Source organism: Aphelocoma coerulescens, chromosome 31 (assembly GCF_041296385.1).
Source record: "Aphelocoma coerulescens isolate FSJ_1873_10779 chromosome 31, UR_Acoe_1.0, whole genome shotgun sequence".
Taxonomy (NCBI): Eukaryota; Metazoa; Chordata; class Aves; order Passeriformes; family Corvidae; genus Aphelocoma; species Aphelocoma coerulescens.
In genome coordinates, this window is record NC_091044.1 from 860,290 (window position 1) to 877,218 (window position 16,929).

At 65.2% G+C, this 16,929-nt stretch overlaps 1 protein-coding gene across 1 annotated transcript in view; it reads left to right on the plus strand.

Moving 5' to 3' along the window:
- The window catches only part of SMC1A (structural maintenance of chromosomes 1A), a 68,907-nt gene that overhangs the window by 49,204 nt on the left and 2,774 nt on the right, over positions 1 to 16,929 (plus strand). The window contains exons 18-24 of the mRNA XM_068998115.1: positions 623 to 776; positions 2,510 to 2,620; positions 5,100 to 5,256; positions 6,584 to 6,738; positions 13,357 to 13,508; positions 14,703 to 14,772; positions 15,214 to 15,324. Coding sequence (XP_068854216.1) covers positions 623 to 776; positions 2,510 to 2,620; positions 5,100 to 5,256; positions 6,584 to 6,738; positions 13,357 to 13,508; positions 14,703 to 14,772; positions 15,214 to 15,324 — 910 coding nt within the window. The remainder of the gene's footprint in view (positions 1 to 622; positions 777 to 2,509; positions 2,621 to 5,099; positions 5,257 to 6,583; positions 6,739 to 13,356; positions 13,509 to 14,702; positions 14,773 to 15,213; positions 15,325 to 16,929) is intronic.

Consider the following 16,929-nt stretch of genomic DNA (forward strand, 5'->3'; position numbering starts at 1 on the left):
CCACATCCCTGTCCCCTGGCTGTGTGCCCATGTCCCCATCCCCACGTCTCCGTGCCCACGTCCCTGTGCCCACATCCCTGTGCCCCTGTCCCTGTCCCCATGACCCTGTCCCCGTGACCCTGTCCCCGTGTCCTTGTGCCCACATCCCTGTCCCCTGGCTGTGTGCCCACGTCCCCGTGCCCACATCCCTGTGCCCATGTCCCTGTCCCCACGTCCCCATGTCCCCACATCCCTGTGCCCACGTCCCCGTGCCCACATCCCTGTGCCCATGTCCCTGTCCCCACGTCCCCATGTCCCCACATCCCTGTGCCCACGTCCCCGTGCCCACATCCCTGTGCCCATGTCCCTGTCCCCACGTCCCCATGTCCCCACATCCCTGTGCCCACGTCCCCGTGCCCACATCCCTGTGCCCATGTCCCTGTCCCCACGTCCCCATGTCCCCACGTCCCTGTGCCCACGTCCCCGTGCCCACATCCCTGTGCCCATGGCCCTGTCCCCACGTCCCCATGTCCCCACGTCCCTGTGCCCACGTCCCCGTGCCCACGTCCCTGTGCCCATGGCCCTGTCCCCACGTCCCCACGTCCCCGTGCCCACGTCCCCGTGCCCGTGCCGTGTCCCTCAGGGAGATGACCCACCTGCAGAAGGAGGTGACGGCCATCGAGACGAAGCTGGAGCAGAAGCGCAGCGACCGCCACAACCTCCTGCAGGCCTGCAAGATGCAGGACATCCGCCTGCCGCTGGCACGCGGCTCCATGGACGACATCAGCCAGGAGGAGGTGGGGACACCCCTGAGCCCCCCGTGGGTGCCCCTGTGTGTCCCCCCGGGTCACCCCCTGTCCCCCTGCCTGTCCCTGGCCCACGGCTCCACGGACAACATCAGCCAGGAAAGGATGGGACAGGGATTGGGGACACCCCTGAGCCCCCTGTGTGTGCCCCCTGGGGTCATCCCCTGTCCCCCCACCTGTCCCTGGCCCATCAGCCTGGATGGGGTGGGATGGGGGGATTGGGGACACCCCTGAGCCCCCCGTGTGTCCCCTCTGTGTGTCCCCCCGGGTCACCCCCTGTCCCCCTGCCTGTCCCTGGCCCACGGCTCCACAGACACCATCAGCCAGGAAAGGGTGGGACAGGGATTGGGGACACCCCTGAGCCCCCTGTGTGTCCCCCTGGGGTCACCCCCTGTCCCCCTGCCTGTCCCTGGCCCACGGCTCCACGGACACCATCAGCCAGGAAAGGGTGGGACAGGGACTGGGGACACCCCTGAGCCCCGCTTTGTGTTCCCCCTGTCCCCCTGGGGTCACCCCCTGCCCCCCCACCTGTCCCTGGCCCATCAGCCCAGATGGGGTGGGATGGGCGGGCTGGGGACACCCCTGACCCCCCCTTTGTGTCCCCCTGTCCCCCCGGGTCACCCCCTGTCCCCCTGCCTGTCCCTGGCCCCCGGCTCCACGGACACCATCAGCCAGGAAAGGGTGGGACAGGGATTGGGGACACCCCTGAGCCCCCCGTGTGTCCCCTCTGTGTGTCCCCCTGGGTCCCCCCGAGTCGCCCCCTGTCCCCCCACCTGTCCCTGGCCCATCAGCCTGGATGGGGTGGGATGGGGGGGTTGGGGACACCCCTGAGCCCCCCATGTGCCCCCTGGGGTCATCCCCTGTCCCCCTGCCTGTCCCTGGCCCCCGGCTCCACGGACACCATCAGCCAGGAAAGGGTGGGACAGGGATTGGGGACACCCCTGAGCCCCCCCTGTGTGTCCCCTGGGGTCACCCCCTGTCCCCCCACCTGTCCCTGGCCCATCAGCCCGGACAGGGTGGGATGGGGGGGTTGGGGACACCCCCTGTCCCCCCCCGTCCCTCTGCCATCCCCCTGGTGCACCGGTGACCCTCCATGTCCCCTGTGACCCCTGACCCTGTGTCCCCCCAGGTGCCACCCTCAGGTGCCCCTGTCCCCACTGACAGCCCCCGTGTGTCCCCCCAACCCCCTGTACCGTCCCCCCATGTCCCCTGTGTCCCCTGAGCCCCCTGTGGTGTCCCCTGATCCCCCTGACTCCCCTGTGTCCCCCCAACTCCCTGTACTGTCCCCCCACGTCCCCCTGAGCCCCCTGTGGTGTCCCCTGATCCCCTGACCCCCCTGTGTCCCCCCCGTGTCCCCATTGTGTCCCCACAGGGTGGTGGGGCGGGGCAGGAGCCGGGGGGCAGCTTCCCCTGTGTCCCCCTGATCCCCCTGTGTCCCTCCATCTCCTCCTGACCCCCCATGCCCCCCTGTCCCCTGGGTGCCCCCTCTGACCCCCCATGCCCCCCTGTCCCCTGGGTGCCCCCTCTGACCCCCCGTGCCCCCCCGTCCCCTGGCTGTCCCCTCTGACCCCCGTGTGCCCCCTCTGACCCCCCATATCCCCCCGTCCCCTGGCTGTCCCCTCTGACCCCCCGTGCCCCCCCCCGTCCCCTGGCTGTCCCCTCTGACCCCCCGTGCCCCCCCCGTCCCCTGGCTGTCCCCTCTAACCCCCCGTGTGTCCCCGCAGGGCGGTGGGGCCGCCGAGGAGGCCGGGGGCAGCTCCCAGCGCAGCTCCAGCCTCTACGCACGCGAGGCCCTGATCGAGATCGACTACAGCGACCTGCCCGAGGAGCTCAAGGTGGGACACACCTGGACACACCTGACCCTGCCTGGGACACGCCTGGACACACCTGAACACACCCTGGACACACCTGACCCTGCCTGGGACACACCTGGACACACCCTGACCCTGCCTGGACACACCTGAACACACCCTGGACACACCTGACCCTGCCTGGGACACGCCTGGACACACCCTGACCCTGCCGAGAACACACCTGGACACGCCCAGGACACACCTGAATACACCCTGGACACACCTGACCCTGCCTGGGACATGCCTGGACACACCTTGGGCACACCCTGACCCTGCCCAGGACACACCTGGACACACCCAGACACACCCTGACCCTGCTTGGGACACACCCGGACATGCCCCAGACACACCCTGACCCTGCCCAGGACACACCTGGACACACCTGACCCTGCCCAGGACACACCTGGACACACCCAGACACACCCTGACCCTGCTTGGGACACACCCAGACACACCCTGACCCTGCCCAGGACACACCCAGACACACCCGGACCCTGCCCAGGACACACCCGGACACACGCTGACCCAGAGCTGTGCCTGGACACACCCTCACCCTGCCCTGCACATGCCCTGGACAGGCCCTGACCCTGCCTGGGACACATCTGGACATGCCCTGACCCCGTCCTGGTCACACCTGGACACACCTTGACCCAGACACACCCTGGACATGCCCTGACCCTGCCCAGGACACACCTGGACACACCTGGACAGACCCTGGACACACCTGACCCTGCCTGGGGCACACCCAGACATGACCTGACCCTGCCCAGGACACACTCAGACCCATCCCAGACACACCCTGACCCTGCCTGGGACATGCCCTGGACACACCCAGGACACACCCTGACCCTGCCTGGGACACACCTAGGACACACCTGGACACACCCAGGACACGCCCTGACCCTGCTCAGGATGCACCTGGATACACCCTGACCCTGCCTGGGACGTGTCTGGACACGCCCTGACCTCATCCTGGTCTCACCTGGACACACCTTGACCCAGACACACCCTGGACACGTCCTGACCCTGCCCAGGACACCCTGGACACACCCTGGACACGCCCTGACCCTGTCCAGGACACACCCGGACACACCTGGAGATGCCCTGACCCTGCCCAGGACACCCTGGACACACCTGGACACGCCCTGACCCTGCCCAGGACACCCTGGACACACCCTGACCCTGCCCAGGGCACACCTGGACACACCCTGACCCTGCCCAGGGCACACCTGGACACGCCCTGACCCTGCCCGGGGCACACCCGGACACACCTGGAGATGCCCTGACCCTGCCCAGGACACACCCAGCCATGCCCTGACCCAGCCATGCCCTGACCCTGGCGTGGCCAGCAGGACACATCCTGGCCCTGAGCCGTGTCCCCGTGTCCCCACGCTCCGTGTCCCTGAGCCGTGTCCCCATGTCCCTGTGTTTCTGTCCCTGAGTCATGTCCCCGTGTCCCCATCCCTGAGCCGTGTCCCTGTCCCTGAGCTGTGTCCCTCTGTCCCCGCGTCCCCGTGTCCCCATGTCCTTGTCCCTGAGCCGTGTCCCTGTCCCTGAGCCGTGTCCCTGTCCCTGAGCCGTGTCCCCATGTCCCATGTCCCCATGTCCCTGTCCCTGAGCCATGTCCCCATGTCCTATGCCCTGTGTCCCCATGTCCCTGAGCCGTGTCCCTGTCCCTGAGCCATGTCCCCCTGTCCCCCTGTCCCTGAGCCATGTCCCTTGTCCCCACGTCCCTGAGCTGTGTCCCTGTCCCTGAGCCGTGTCCTTGTCCCTGAGCCGTGTCCCCATGTCCCTGAGCCGTGTCCCTGTCCCTGAGCCACGTCCCATGCCCCGTGTCCCTGTCCCTGAGCTGTCCCCTGTCCCCGTGTCCCTGTGTCCCTGAGCCCTGTCCCCTGTCCCCCTGTCCCTGTCCCTGAGCTGTGTCCCCTGTCCCCGTGTCCCTGTCCCTGAGCCCTGTCCACGTGTCCCGTGTCCCTGAGCTGTGTCCCCTGTCCCCCTCTCCCTGTCCCTGAACCCTGTCCCCATGTCCCCGTGTCCCTGAGCCCTGTCCCCTGTCCCCCTGTCCCCATGTCCCTGTGTCCCCGTGTCCCTGAGCCCTGTCCCCGTGTCCCTGTGTCCCTGTGTCCCTGTCCCTGAGCCCTGTCCCCATGTCCCCGTGTCCCCGTGTCCCTGTGTCCCCGTGTCCCTGAGCCCTGTCCCCATGTCCCCGTGTCCCTGTGTCCCTGAGCCCTGTCCCCTGTCCCCATGTCCCCTTGTCCCTGTGTCCCTGTCCCTGAGCCCTGTCCCCATGTCCCTGTGTCCCTGTGTCCCTGTCCCCTGTCCCCATGTCCCCGTGTCCCTGTGTCCCTGTCCCTGAGCCCTGTCCCCATGTCCCCTTGTCCCTCTGTCCCTGTCCCCTGTCCCCATGTCCCCGTGTCCCTATGCCCCGTGTCCCTGAGCCCTGTCCCCTGTCCCCGTGCAGGACGCGCAGGCGGAGGAGGAGATCCGTCAGGAGATGTCGGCGCTGCAGCAGCGGCTGACGGAGCAGCAGAGCGTCCTGCAGCGCATCGCAGCCCCCAACATGAAGGCCATGGAGAAACTGGAGAGCGTCAGGGACAAGTTCCAGGAGACCTCGGATGGTGGGACACGGGAGGGACATGGGGGGACACGAGGGGGACACGGGGGGACATGGGAGGGACATGGGGGGGACACAGGGAGTGTCTGGGAGGAGTTACAGGTGACAGTGGGACATGGGGGGACACGATGGGGACATGGGGACAAGGTCTAGGAGACCTTGGATGGTGGGACATGGAGAGGACACGGGGGGGACAGGGGGAGGATGTGGGGGAGCATCAGGGACAGGGTCCAGGTGACATTGGACAGTGGGACACGGGGGGACATGGGGGGACGTAGAAGAGTGTCTGGGACAAGTCCTGGGAGCCAAGGGACAGGGGGACATGGGGGACAGGGGGACAGGGAGGGACATGGTGGGGGACAGGGGGACATGGTGGGACAGGGGGACATGGAGGGACATGGTGGGGGACAGGGGGACATGGTGGGACAGGGGGACATGGAGGGACATGGTGGGACACAGGTGGACAGGGGGACATGGTGGGACAGGGAGGGACATGGGGGACAGGGAGGGACAAGGGGACATGGAGGGACAGGGAGACATGGAGGGACATGGGGACAGGGGGACATGGAGGGACAGGAGGACAGGGAGGGACATGGGGGACAGGGGGACACGGGGACATGGGGGGACAGTGAGGGACATGGGGGACATGGGGACAGGGAGTGACACAGGGGGACATGGGGGACAGGGAGGGACATGGTGGGACACGGGGACAGGGGGACAGGGAGGGACACAGGGGGATACGGGGACACGCAGAAGCTCCAGGACACGTTGGATGGTGGGACAGGAGGACTCTGGGACGTGGTGTCCCCTGGCTGTCCCCTGGCCATCCCTGCTGTCCCTTGATGTCCCCTGGCCATCCCTGCTGTCTCTTGATGTCCCCTGGCCATCCCAGTTGTCCCCTGGCCATCCCAGCTGTCCCCTGGCCATCCCAGCTGTCCCCTGTGTCCCCTGGCCATCCCTGCTGTCCCCTGGCCATCCCTGCTGTCCCTGATGTCCCCTGTGTCCCCTCCTGTCCCCTGGCCGTCCCAGCTGTCCCCTGGCCATCCTAGCTGTCCCTGATGTCCCCTGGCCATCCCTGCTGTCTCTTGATGTCCCCTGGCCATCCCTGCTGTCCCCTGGCCATCCCAGCTGTCCCCTGTGTCCCCTGGCCGTCCCTGCTGTCCCCTGGCCATCCCAGCTGTCCCTGATGTCCCCTGGCCATCCCAGCTGTCCCTTGATGTCCCCTGACGTCCCCTGACGTACCCTGCCGTGCCCTGCCGTGCCGTGCCGTGCCCTGCCGTGCCGTGCCGTGCCGTGCCCTGACGTGCCGTGCCGTGCCCGTGTCCCCGCAGAGTTCGAGGCCGCGCGCAAACGCGCCAAGAAGGCCAAGCAGGCGTTCGAGCAGATGAAGAAGGAGAGGTTCGACCGCTTCAACTCCTGCTTCGAGGCCGTGGCCACCAACATCGACGAGATCTACAAGGCCCTGTCCCGCAACAGCAGCGCCCAGGTGAGGGGGCACAGCTGGGGGCACGGGCTGGCACAACTGCACAGGGCTGGCGCACACCTGCACAGGGCTGGCACACCTGCGGGGGCATGGGCTGGCGCACACCTGCACAGGGCTGGCACACACCTGCAGGGGCACGGGCTGGCACACCTGCACAGGGCTGGCACACACCTGCACAGGGCTGGCACACACCTGCACAGGGCTGGCACACCTGCGGGGGCATGGGCTGGTACACACCTGCACAGGGCTGGCACACCTGCGGGGCACGGGCTGGCGCACACCTGCACAGGGCTGGCACACCTGCGGGGGCATGGGCTGGCACACACCTGCACAGGGCTGGCACACACCTGCACAGGGCTGGCACACCTGCGGGGGCATGGGCTGGTACACACCTGCACAGGGCTGGCACACCTGCGGGGCACGGGCTGGCACACACCTGCACAGGGCTGGCACACCTGCGGGGGCATGGGCTGGCGCACACCTGCACAGGGCTGGCACACCTGCGGGGCACGGGCTGGCGCACACCTGCACAGGGCTGGCACACACCTGCACAGGGCTGGCACACCTGCACAGGGCTGGCACACACCTGCACAGGGCTGGCACACCTGTGGGGGCATGGGCTGGTACACACCTGCACAGGGCTGGCACACCTGCGGGGGCATGGGCTGGCACACCTGCAGGGGCAAGGGCTGGCACACACCTGCACAGGGATGGCACACCTGCACAGGGCTGGCACACACCTGCACAGGGCTGGCACACCTGCGGGGGCATGGGCTGGTACACACCTGCACAGGGCTGGCACACCTGCACAGGGCTGGCACACACCTGCACAGGGATGGCACACCTGCATAGGGCTGGCGCACACCTGCACAGGGCTGGCACACCTGCACAGGGCTGGCACACACCTGCACAGGGATGGCACACCTGCATAGGGCTGGCGCACACCTGCACAGGGCTGGCACACCTGCATAGGGCTGGCACACCTGTATGGGAGTGGCACAGGATTGGCATAGGGCTGGCACACACCTGTATGGGGTGGCACACCTGTACAAGGCTGGCACACCTGTACGGGAATGGCACAGGACTGGCACAGCGCTGGCACACACCTGTAGGGGAGGGGACACCTGTGGGGGGTACAGGGTGGCACACACCTAGGGGGAGGGGACACCTGCAGGAGCACAGGCTGGCACACCTGTATGGGGCTGGCACACACCTGTGGGGGAGGGGCACACCTGCAGGGGCACAGGTTGGCACACCTGTATGGGAATGGCACAGGACCGGCACAGCGCTGGCACACACCTGCACAGGGCTGGCACACCTGTACAAGGCTGGCACACCTGTATGGGGGCTGGCACACACCTGTACAAGGCTGGCACACCTGCAGGGGGGTGGCACGGGGCCGGCACACCTGGCTCAGAATGGTGCCCATGCAGGGCCCATAGAGAGCTCTCACACCTGCCCTGGGCTCCCAGGCCGGGCACACAGGGTACACCTGGCACACTGGGCATACCTGGTAAAACGGGCACACCTGGTACACCGGGCACACCTGGCACACCTGGGCACACCTGGCACACCTGGCACACTGGGCATACCTGGTAAAACGGGCACACCTGGTACAGCGGGCACACCTGGCACACCTGGGCACACCTGGGCACACCTGGCACACCTGGGCACACCGGGCACACCTGGCACACCTGGGCACTCCTGGCACACCGGGCACACCTGGGCACACCGGGCACACTGGGCAGTCCTGGCACAGCTGACACACCGGGCACTCTGGGCACACCTGGCACACCTGGGCACACCGGGTACACCTGGGCACACCTGGCACACCGGGCACACCTGGGCACACCTGGCACACCGGGCACACGTGGCACACCTGGCACTCCGGGCACACCTGGGCACACCTGGGCACACTGGGCACACCTGGCACACCTGGGCACACCGGGCACACCTGGCGCACCTTGGCACACCGGGCACTCTTGGCACACCTGGGCACAGCTGGCACACCGGGCACACGTGGCACACCTGGGCACACCGGGCGCACCTGGGCACACCTGGGCACACCTGGCACACTGGGCACACCTGGCACACCTGGGCACACCTGGCACACCTGGCACACCGGGCACACCGGGCACACCTGGGCACACCTGGCACACCGGGCACACCTGGGCACACCTGGGCACACCTGGGCACACTGGGCACACCGGGCACACCGGGCACACCTGGGCACACCGGGCACACCTGGGCACACCTGGCACACTGGGCACACCTGGCACACCGGGCACACCGGGCACACCTGGGCACACCTGGCACACTGGGCACACCTGGCACACCTGGGCACACCGGGCACACCGGGCACACCTGGCACACTGGGCACACCTGGCACACCGGGCACACCGGGCACACCTGGGCACACCTGGCACACCTGGGCACACCGGGCACACCGGGCACACCGGGCACACCGGGCACACCTGACACACCGGGCACACCTGGCACACCTGGGCACACCGGGCACACCTGGGCACACCTGGCACACTGGGCACACCTGGCACACCGGGCACACTGGGCACACCTGGGCACACCGGGCACACCTGGGCACACCTGGCACACTGGGCACACCTGGCACACCGGGCACACCGGGCACACCTGGCACACTGGGCACACCTGGCACACCTGGGCACACCTGACACACTGGGCACACCTGGCACACCAGGCACACCGGGCACACCTGACACACCTGGCACACCTGGGCACACCTGGGCACACCTGGGCACACCTGGCACACCGGGCACACCTGGGCACACCTGACACACTGGGCACACCTGACACACCTGGGCACACCTGGGCACACCTGGGCACACGTGGCACACCGGGCACACCTGGCACACCTGGGCACACCGGGCACACCGGGCACACCTGACACACTGGGCACACCTGGCACACCGGGCACACCTGGTGCACCTGGGCACACCTGGGCATACCTGGGCACACCTGGCACACCTGGGCACACCTGGCACACCTGGGCACACCTGGGCACATCTGACACACTGGGCACATCTGACACACCGGGCACACCTGACACACTGGGCACACCTGGCACACCAGGCACACCAGGCACACCTGGGCACACCGGGCACACCTGGTGCACCTGGGCACACCTGGGCACACCTGGGCATACCTGGCACACTGGGCACACCTGGCACACCTGGCACACCTGGCACACCGGGCACACCTGGGCACACCTGGGCATACCTGGCACACTGGGCACACCTGGCACACCTGGCACACCGGGCACACCTGGCACACCTGGGCACTCCCTGCCCCCTCATGCTCACCTGCCCCTCCCCCCGGCTCCCTCCCTGTGTCCCCACTGACCCCCGGGGGTGCCCCCGGCCTGGGGCCCCTCAGCCCCCCCCCCCCCCCCCCCCCATGGGCCAGGGCCCCCCCGGCCCCTCTGTCCCCCTGCTGCCCCCCCCTCCCCCCCCCCAGGCCTTCCTGGGTCCTGAGGAGCCCCCCCCGTGTGACCCCAGACCCCCAGTGACCCCCCCGTGCCCCCTTGACCACCCCCCAATGTGTCCCCATGACTCTGGGGACCCCCGACCCCCCCCATATCCCCTCACTGACCCCCCCATATCCCCCTGACCCCCCCATGTCCCCCTGACCCCCAATGTCCCCTCATTGACCCCCCCATATCCCCCAGGTGTTCCTGGGCCCCAAGGAGCCCCTCCGTGTGTCCCCAGGGGTTTGGGGACCCCCTGACCCCCATATCCCCCTGACCCCCCATGTCCCCCTGACCCCCCCATATCCCCTCACTGATCCCCCCATATCCCCCTGACCCCCCATGTCCCCCTGACCCCCCAATGTCCCCCAGGTGTTCCTGGGTCCTGAGGAGCCGCCCCCCTGTGTTCCCAGGAGTTTGGGGACCCCCTGACCCCCCCATATCCCTTCACTGACCCCCCAAATCCCCTCACTGACCCCCCCCATCCCCCCCTGAGGCATTCCTGGGCCCCGAGGACCCTCCCCGTGTGTTCCCAGAGGTTTGGGGACCCCGTGACCCCCCCATATCCCCTCACTGACCCCCCTCATATCCCCCAGGCGTTCCTGGGCCCCAAGAAGCCCCCCCCAGGGGTTTGGGGACCCCCTGGCCCCCATGTCCCCCCCTGACCCCCCCAGGCGTTCCTGGGCCCCGAGGAGCCCCCTCTGTGTCCCCCCCGTGTCCCCTTGACCCCCCCCAATGTATCCCCTCTGGGGTTTGGGGACCCCCCCATATCCCCTCACTGACCCCCTCATATCCCCCTGACCCCCCCATATCCCCTCACTGACCCCCCCATATCCCCCTGACCCCCCATGTCCCCCTGACCCCCCCATGTCCCCTCACTGACCCCCCATATCCCCTCACTGACCCCCCCATATCCCCCTGACCCCCCCATATCCCCTCACTGACCCCCCCATATCCCCCTGACCCCCCCATATCCCCTCACTGACCCCCCCATATCCCCCTGACCCCCCCATATCCCCTCACTGACCCCCCCATATCCCCTCACTGACCCCCCCATATCCCCCTGACCCCCCAATGTCCCCTCGCTGACCCCCCCATATCCCCCTGACCCCCCCATATCCCCTCACTGACCCCCCCATATCCCCTCACTGACCCCCCCATATCCCCAGGTGTCCCTGGGCCCCGAGGAGCCCCCCCAGGGGTTTGGGGACCCCCTGACCCCCCCATATCCCCCTGACCCCCCCATATCCCCTCACTGACCCCCCCATATCCCCTCACTGACCCCCCCATATCCCCCTGACCCCCCCATATCCCCCAGGTGTTCCTGGGCCCCCCGTGTGTCCCCAGGGGTTTGGGGACCCCCTGACCCCCCCATATCCCCCTGACCCCCCATATCCCCTCACTGAGCCCCCCAATGTCCCCCAGGTGTTCCTGGGTCCATAGGAGCCCCCCCCATGTGTTCCCAGGAGTTTGGGGACCCCCTGACCCCCCCATATCCCCTCACTGACCCCACATATCCCCCTGACCCCCCCATATCCCCCTGACCCCCCCATATCCCCCTGACCCCCCATATCCCCCTGACCCCCCCATATCCCCCTGACCCCCCATATCCCCCTGACCCCCCCATATCCCCTCACTGACCCCCCCATATCCCCCTGACCCCCCATATCCCCCTGACCCCCCCATATCCCCTCACTGACCCCCCCATATCCCCCTGACCCCCCCATATCCCCTCGCTGACCCCCCCATATCCCCTCACTGACCCCCCCATATCCCCCAGGTGTTCCTGGGCCCCCCGTGTGTCCCCAGGGGTTTGGGGACCCCCTGACCCCCATATCCCCCTGACCCCCCCATATCCCCTCACTGAGCCCCCCAATGTCCCCCAGGTGTTCCTGGGTCCATAGGAGCCCCCCCCATGTGTTCCCAGGAGTTTGGGGACCCCCTGACCCCCCCATATCCCCTCACTGACCCCACATATCCCCCTGACCCCCCCATATCCCCCTGACCCCCCATATCCCCCTGACCCCCCCATATCCCCTCACTGACCCCCCCATATCCCCCTGACCCCCCCATATCCCCCTGACCCCCCATATCCCCCTGACCCCCCCATATCCCCTCACTGACCCCCCCATATCCCCCTGACCCCCCCATATCCCCTCACTGACCCCACATATCCCCCTGACCCCCCCATATCCCCCTGACCCCCCATATCCCCCTGACCCCCCCATATCCCTTCACTGACCCCCCCATATCCCCCTGACCCCCCATATCCCCCTGACCCCCCCATATCCCCTCACTGACCCCCCCATATCCCCCTGACCCCCCCATACCCCCCTGACCCCCCCATATCCCCCTGACCCCCCCATATCCCCTCGCTGACCCCCCCATATCCCCTCACTGACCCCCCCATATCCCCCTGACCCCCCCATATCCCCTCGCTGACCCCCCCATATCCCCTCACTGACCCCCCATATCCCCAAGTGTCCCTGGGCCCCGAGGAGCCCCCCCAGGGGTTTGGGGACCCCCTGACCCCCCCATATCCCCCTGACCCCCCATATTCTCCTGACCCCCCATATCCCCCTGACCCCCCCATATCCCCCTGACCCCCCATATCCCCCTGACCCCCCCATATCCCCCAGGTGTTCCTGGGCCCCCCGTGTGTCCCCAGGGGTTTGGGGACCCCCTGACCCCCCCATATCCCCCTGACCCCCCATATCCCCTCACTGACCCCCCATATCCTCCTGACCCCCCCATATCCCCCTGACCCCCCCATATCCCCTCACTGACCCCACATATCCCCCTGACCCCCCCATATCCCCCTGACCCCCCATATCCCCCTGACCCCCCATATCCCCTCACTGACCCCCCCATATCCCCCCGACCCCCCCATATCCCCTCACTGACCCCCCCATATCCCCTCACTGACCCCCCCATATCCCCCCGACCCCCCCATATCCCCCTGACCCCCCATATCCCCTCACTGACCCCCCCATATCCCCCCGACCCCCCCATATCCCCTCACTGACCCCCCCATATCCCCTCACTGACCCCCCCCATACCCCCCTGACCCCCCCATATCCCCTCGCTGACCCCCCATATCCCCTCGCTGACCCCCCCAGGCGTTCCTGGGCCCCGAGAACCCGGAGGAGCCGTACCTGGACGGCATCAATTACAACTGCGTGGCCCCCGGCAAGCGCTTCCGGCCCATGGACAACCTGTCCGGGGGCGAGAAAACCGTGGCTGCCCTGGCCCTGCTCTTCGCCATCCACAGGTGGGACCCCAAAAACCCGGGGGGGGGGGACCCCAAAACCCGGGGGGACCCCAAAAGCCCAGGGGGATCCCAAAAACCCCAAGGGAAATGCCAAAAACTCTGAGGTGGGACCCCCCAAATCCTCCCAAAAATCCTCTTCTGGCCACCCTCACCCTGCTCAGCACATCCACAGGTGGGACCCCCAAATCCAGGGGGGGAGCCCAAATCCAGGGGGGACCCCAAATCCAGGGGGGACCCTGAAATCCAGGGGGGACCCCAAAATGCAAGGGGGACTCCCAAAAACCCCAAGGAAAACCCCTGGGGATCTCCCCCAAATCTCTGGGATCTCCCCCAAAACTCCCTTCTGGGGGTCCTCACCCTGCTCAGCACATCCACAGGTGGGACCCCAAAAACCCGGGGGGGACCCCAAATCCAAGGGGGGACCCTGAATCCAAGGGGAGACCCTGAAATCCAGGGGGGACCCCAAAATGTAAGGGGGATTCCCAAAAGCCCCAAGAGAAACCCCAGGGGATCTCCCCCAAAACTCCCCTCTGGGGGTCCTCACCCTGCTCAGCACATTCACAGGTGGGACCCCCAATCCAGGGGGGACCCCAAAATCTGGGGGGGAGCCTGAAATCTGGGGAGGAAACCTAAAAACCCCAAGGGAAACCCCAAAAACCCAGAGGTGGGACCCCCCCAAATCCTCCCAAAAATCCTCTTCTGGCCACCCTCATCCTGCTCAGCACATCCACAGGTGGGACCCCAAATCCAGGGGGGACCCCAAAACCCGGGGGGACCCCGAAATGCAAGGGGGGGACCCTGAAATCCAGGGAGGACCCTGAAATCCAGGGGGGATTCCCAAGAACCCCAAGAGAAACCCATTGGATCTCCCCCAAAACTCCCCTCTGGGGGTCCTCACCCTGCTCAGCACATCCACAGGGGGGACCCCAAAAACCCGGGGGGACCCCAAAACCCGGGGGGACCCCAAAAACCCCAGGAGATCTCCCCAAATCCTCCCCAAACTCCCCTCTGGCCGCCCTCACCCTCCTCTGCACCACCCCAAAATCCATGGGGGGGACCCCAAAACCCCCCCCCCCCCCAGAACCCGAGGGGGCTCCTCTGGGTGTCCCTGGCGGGGTTGGGGGGGCACTGGGCGGGACTGGGACCCCCGGGGTGCCCCAGTTTTGGGGTCTCAGCCCAGTTTGGCCCCCCCAGTTACAAACCGGCCCCGTTCTTCGTGCTGGACGAGATCGACGCCGCGCTGGACAACACCAACATCGGCAAGGTGCGGCTTTGGGGGGCCCCTGCCCGCTTTGGGGGACCCCTGCCCGCTTTGGGGGGACCCCTGCCCGCTTTGGGGGGACCCCTCTGCCCTTTAGGGCCCTCCCCCGTGTGATTTCGGGGTCTGGGGGTGTCACCCCAACCTCCCCCAGCCCCATTTTCACTCTCACAGAGTTGATTTTTCTGCCCCTCACCCCAAGTTTGGGGTTCTCCACCCCATTTTTGGGGTCCCTTCTCCAGTTTTGGGAGCACCCTGCCCATTTTGGGGTCTGGGGGTCTCACCCCAACCTCCCCCCCCACCCCATTTTCCTCCATAGTGGGACGACTTTGTTGCCCCAGTGAGGGGATTTTGCCCCCCAACCCCCCATTTTTGGGGCTCCCCACCCCATTTCTGGGGTGCAGAGCTCATTTTTTGGGGTGCCAAGTGGAGTTTTGGGGTCCCCAGGTGGCCAATTACATCAAGGAGCAGTCGGCCGCCAACTTCCAGGCCATCGTCATCTCCCTCAAGGAGGAGTTCTACACCAAGGCCCAGAGCCTGATCGGCGTCTACCCCGAGGTACCCGAAGCACCCCAAAAACACCCCAAAAACACCCCCAAAACACCCCCCAAACACCCCAAAACACCCCCCAAACACCCCAAAATGCCCCAAAACCACCCCAAAACACCCTTAAAACACCCTGAAATGCCCCAAAAACATCCTTAAAACACCCTTAAAACACCCCAAAAACACCCTTAAAACACCCCAAAAATGCCCCAAAAACATCCTTAAAACACCCTTAAAGCACCCCAAAAACACCCTTAAAACACCCCAAAAATGCCCCAAAAACACCATTAAAACCACCCCAAAACGGCCCAAAAACACCCGTAAAACACCCCGAAAACACTCTTAAAACACCTCAAAAACACCCTTAAACACCCCAAAAAGCACCCCAAAAACACCCTTAAACACCCCAAAAAGCACCCCAAAAACGCCCCAAAACACCCCAAAAACACCATTAAAAACACCCCAAAACCACCCTTAAAACACCATTAAAACACCCCCAAAACGCCCCAAAAACACCCTTTTAACACCCTGAAACACCCCAAAAACCCCCCAAAATACCCCAGAAACACCTTTAAAGCACCCCAAAAACACCCTTAAAACAGCCCAAAATACCCCAAAAACACCCCAAGATGCCCCAAAAACACCCCCAAAACACCCTTAAAACACCCCAAAACGCCCCAAAAACACCCCAAAAACGCCCCAAAACCACCCTTAAAACACCCTGAAATACCCCAAAAACACCTTTAAAAACACCCCAAAAACACCCTTAAAACGCCCCAAAAACAGCCTTAAAACACCCCAAAACGCCTCAAAAACACCCGAAAAATACCCTTAAAATGCCCTAAATCACCCCAAAACGCCCCAAAAACATCCTTTAAACACCCCAAAATACCTGGAGGTACCTCTGAAACACCCAAAAAGGCCCCAAACCACCCAAAACACCCAGAAGGTACCCCAAAAATACCCAAAATGTCCCCAAAATACCCAGAGGTACCCCAAAAATACCCTGGAAACGCTCCAAAATACCCCAAAACATCCCCAAAACATCCCCCAAACACCCAAAAATACCCTGAGGAACCCCTGAAACACCCAAAAAGACCCCAAAGTACCCCAAGAAACCCCTGGAACACCCCAAAATACCCCAAACACCCCAAAATACTCTTAAACCACCCAAAAATACCCAGAGGTGCCCCAAATATACCCCAAAATATCAAAAAAAATACTCCCAGACACCCAAAATACTCCAAAGTACCCCAAAATTACCCCTGAAACACCCAAAAATACCCCAAGAAACCCCTGAAACACCCAAAAAGAGCCAAAGTACCCCAAAAATTCCCAGAGAAAACCCCAGAAATACCCCAAAAATACCTCAAATATCCCTCAAAATACCCCAAAATTCCTCAAATATCCCCCAAACCCCCTCAAAATACCCCAAAAATACCCCAAAATTCCTCAAATATCCCCCCAAAACCCCTCAATATCCCCAAAATTCCTCAAATATCCCCCAAACCCCCCTCAAAATACCCCAAAAATTCCTCAAATATCCCCCCAAAACCCCTCAAAATACCCCCAAATAGCCCCCAAAATATGCAGGGGCCACAAAATACCCGGAAATAT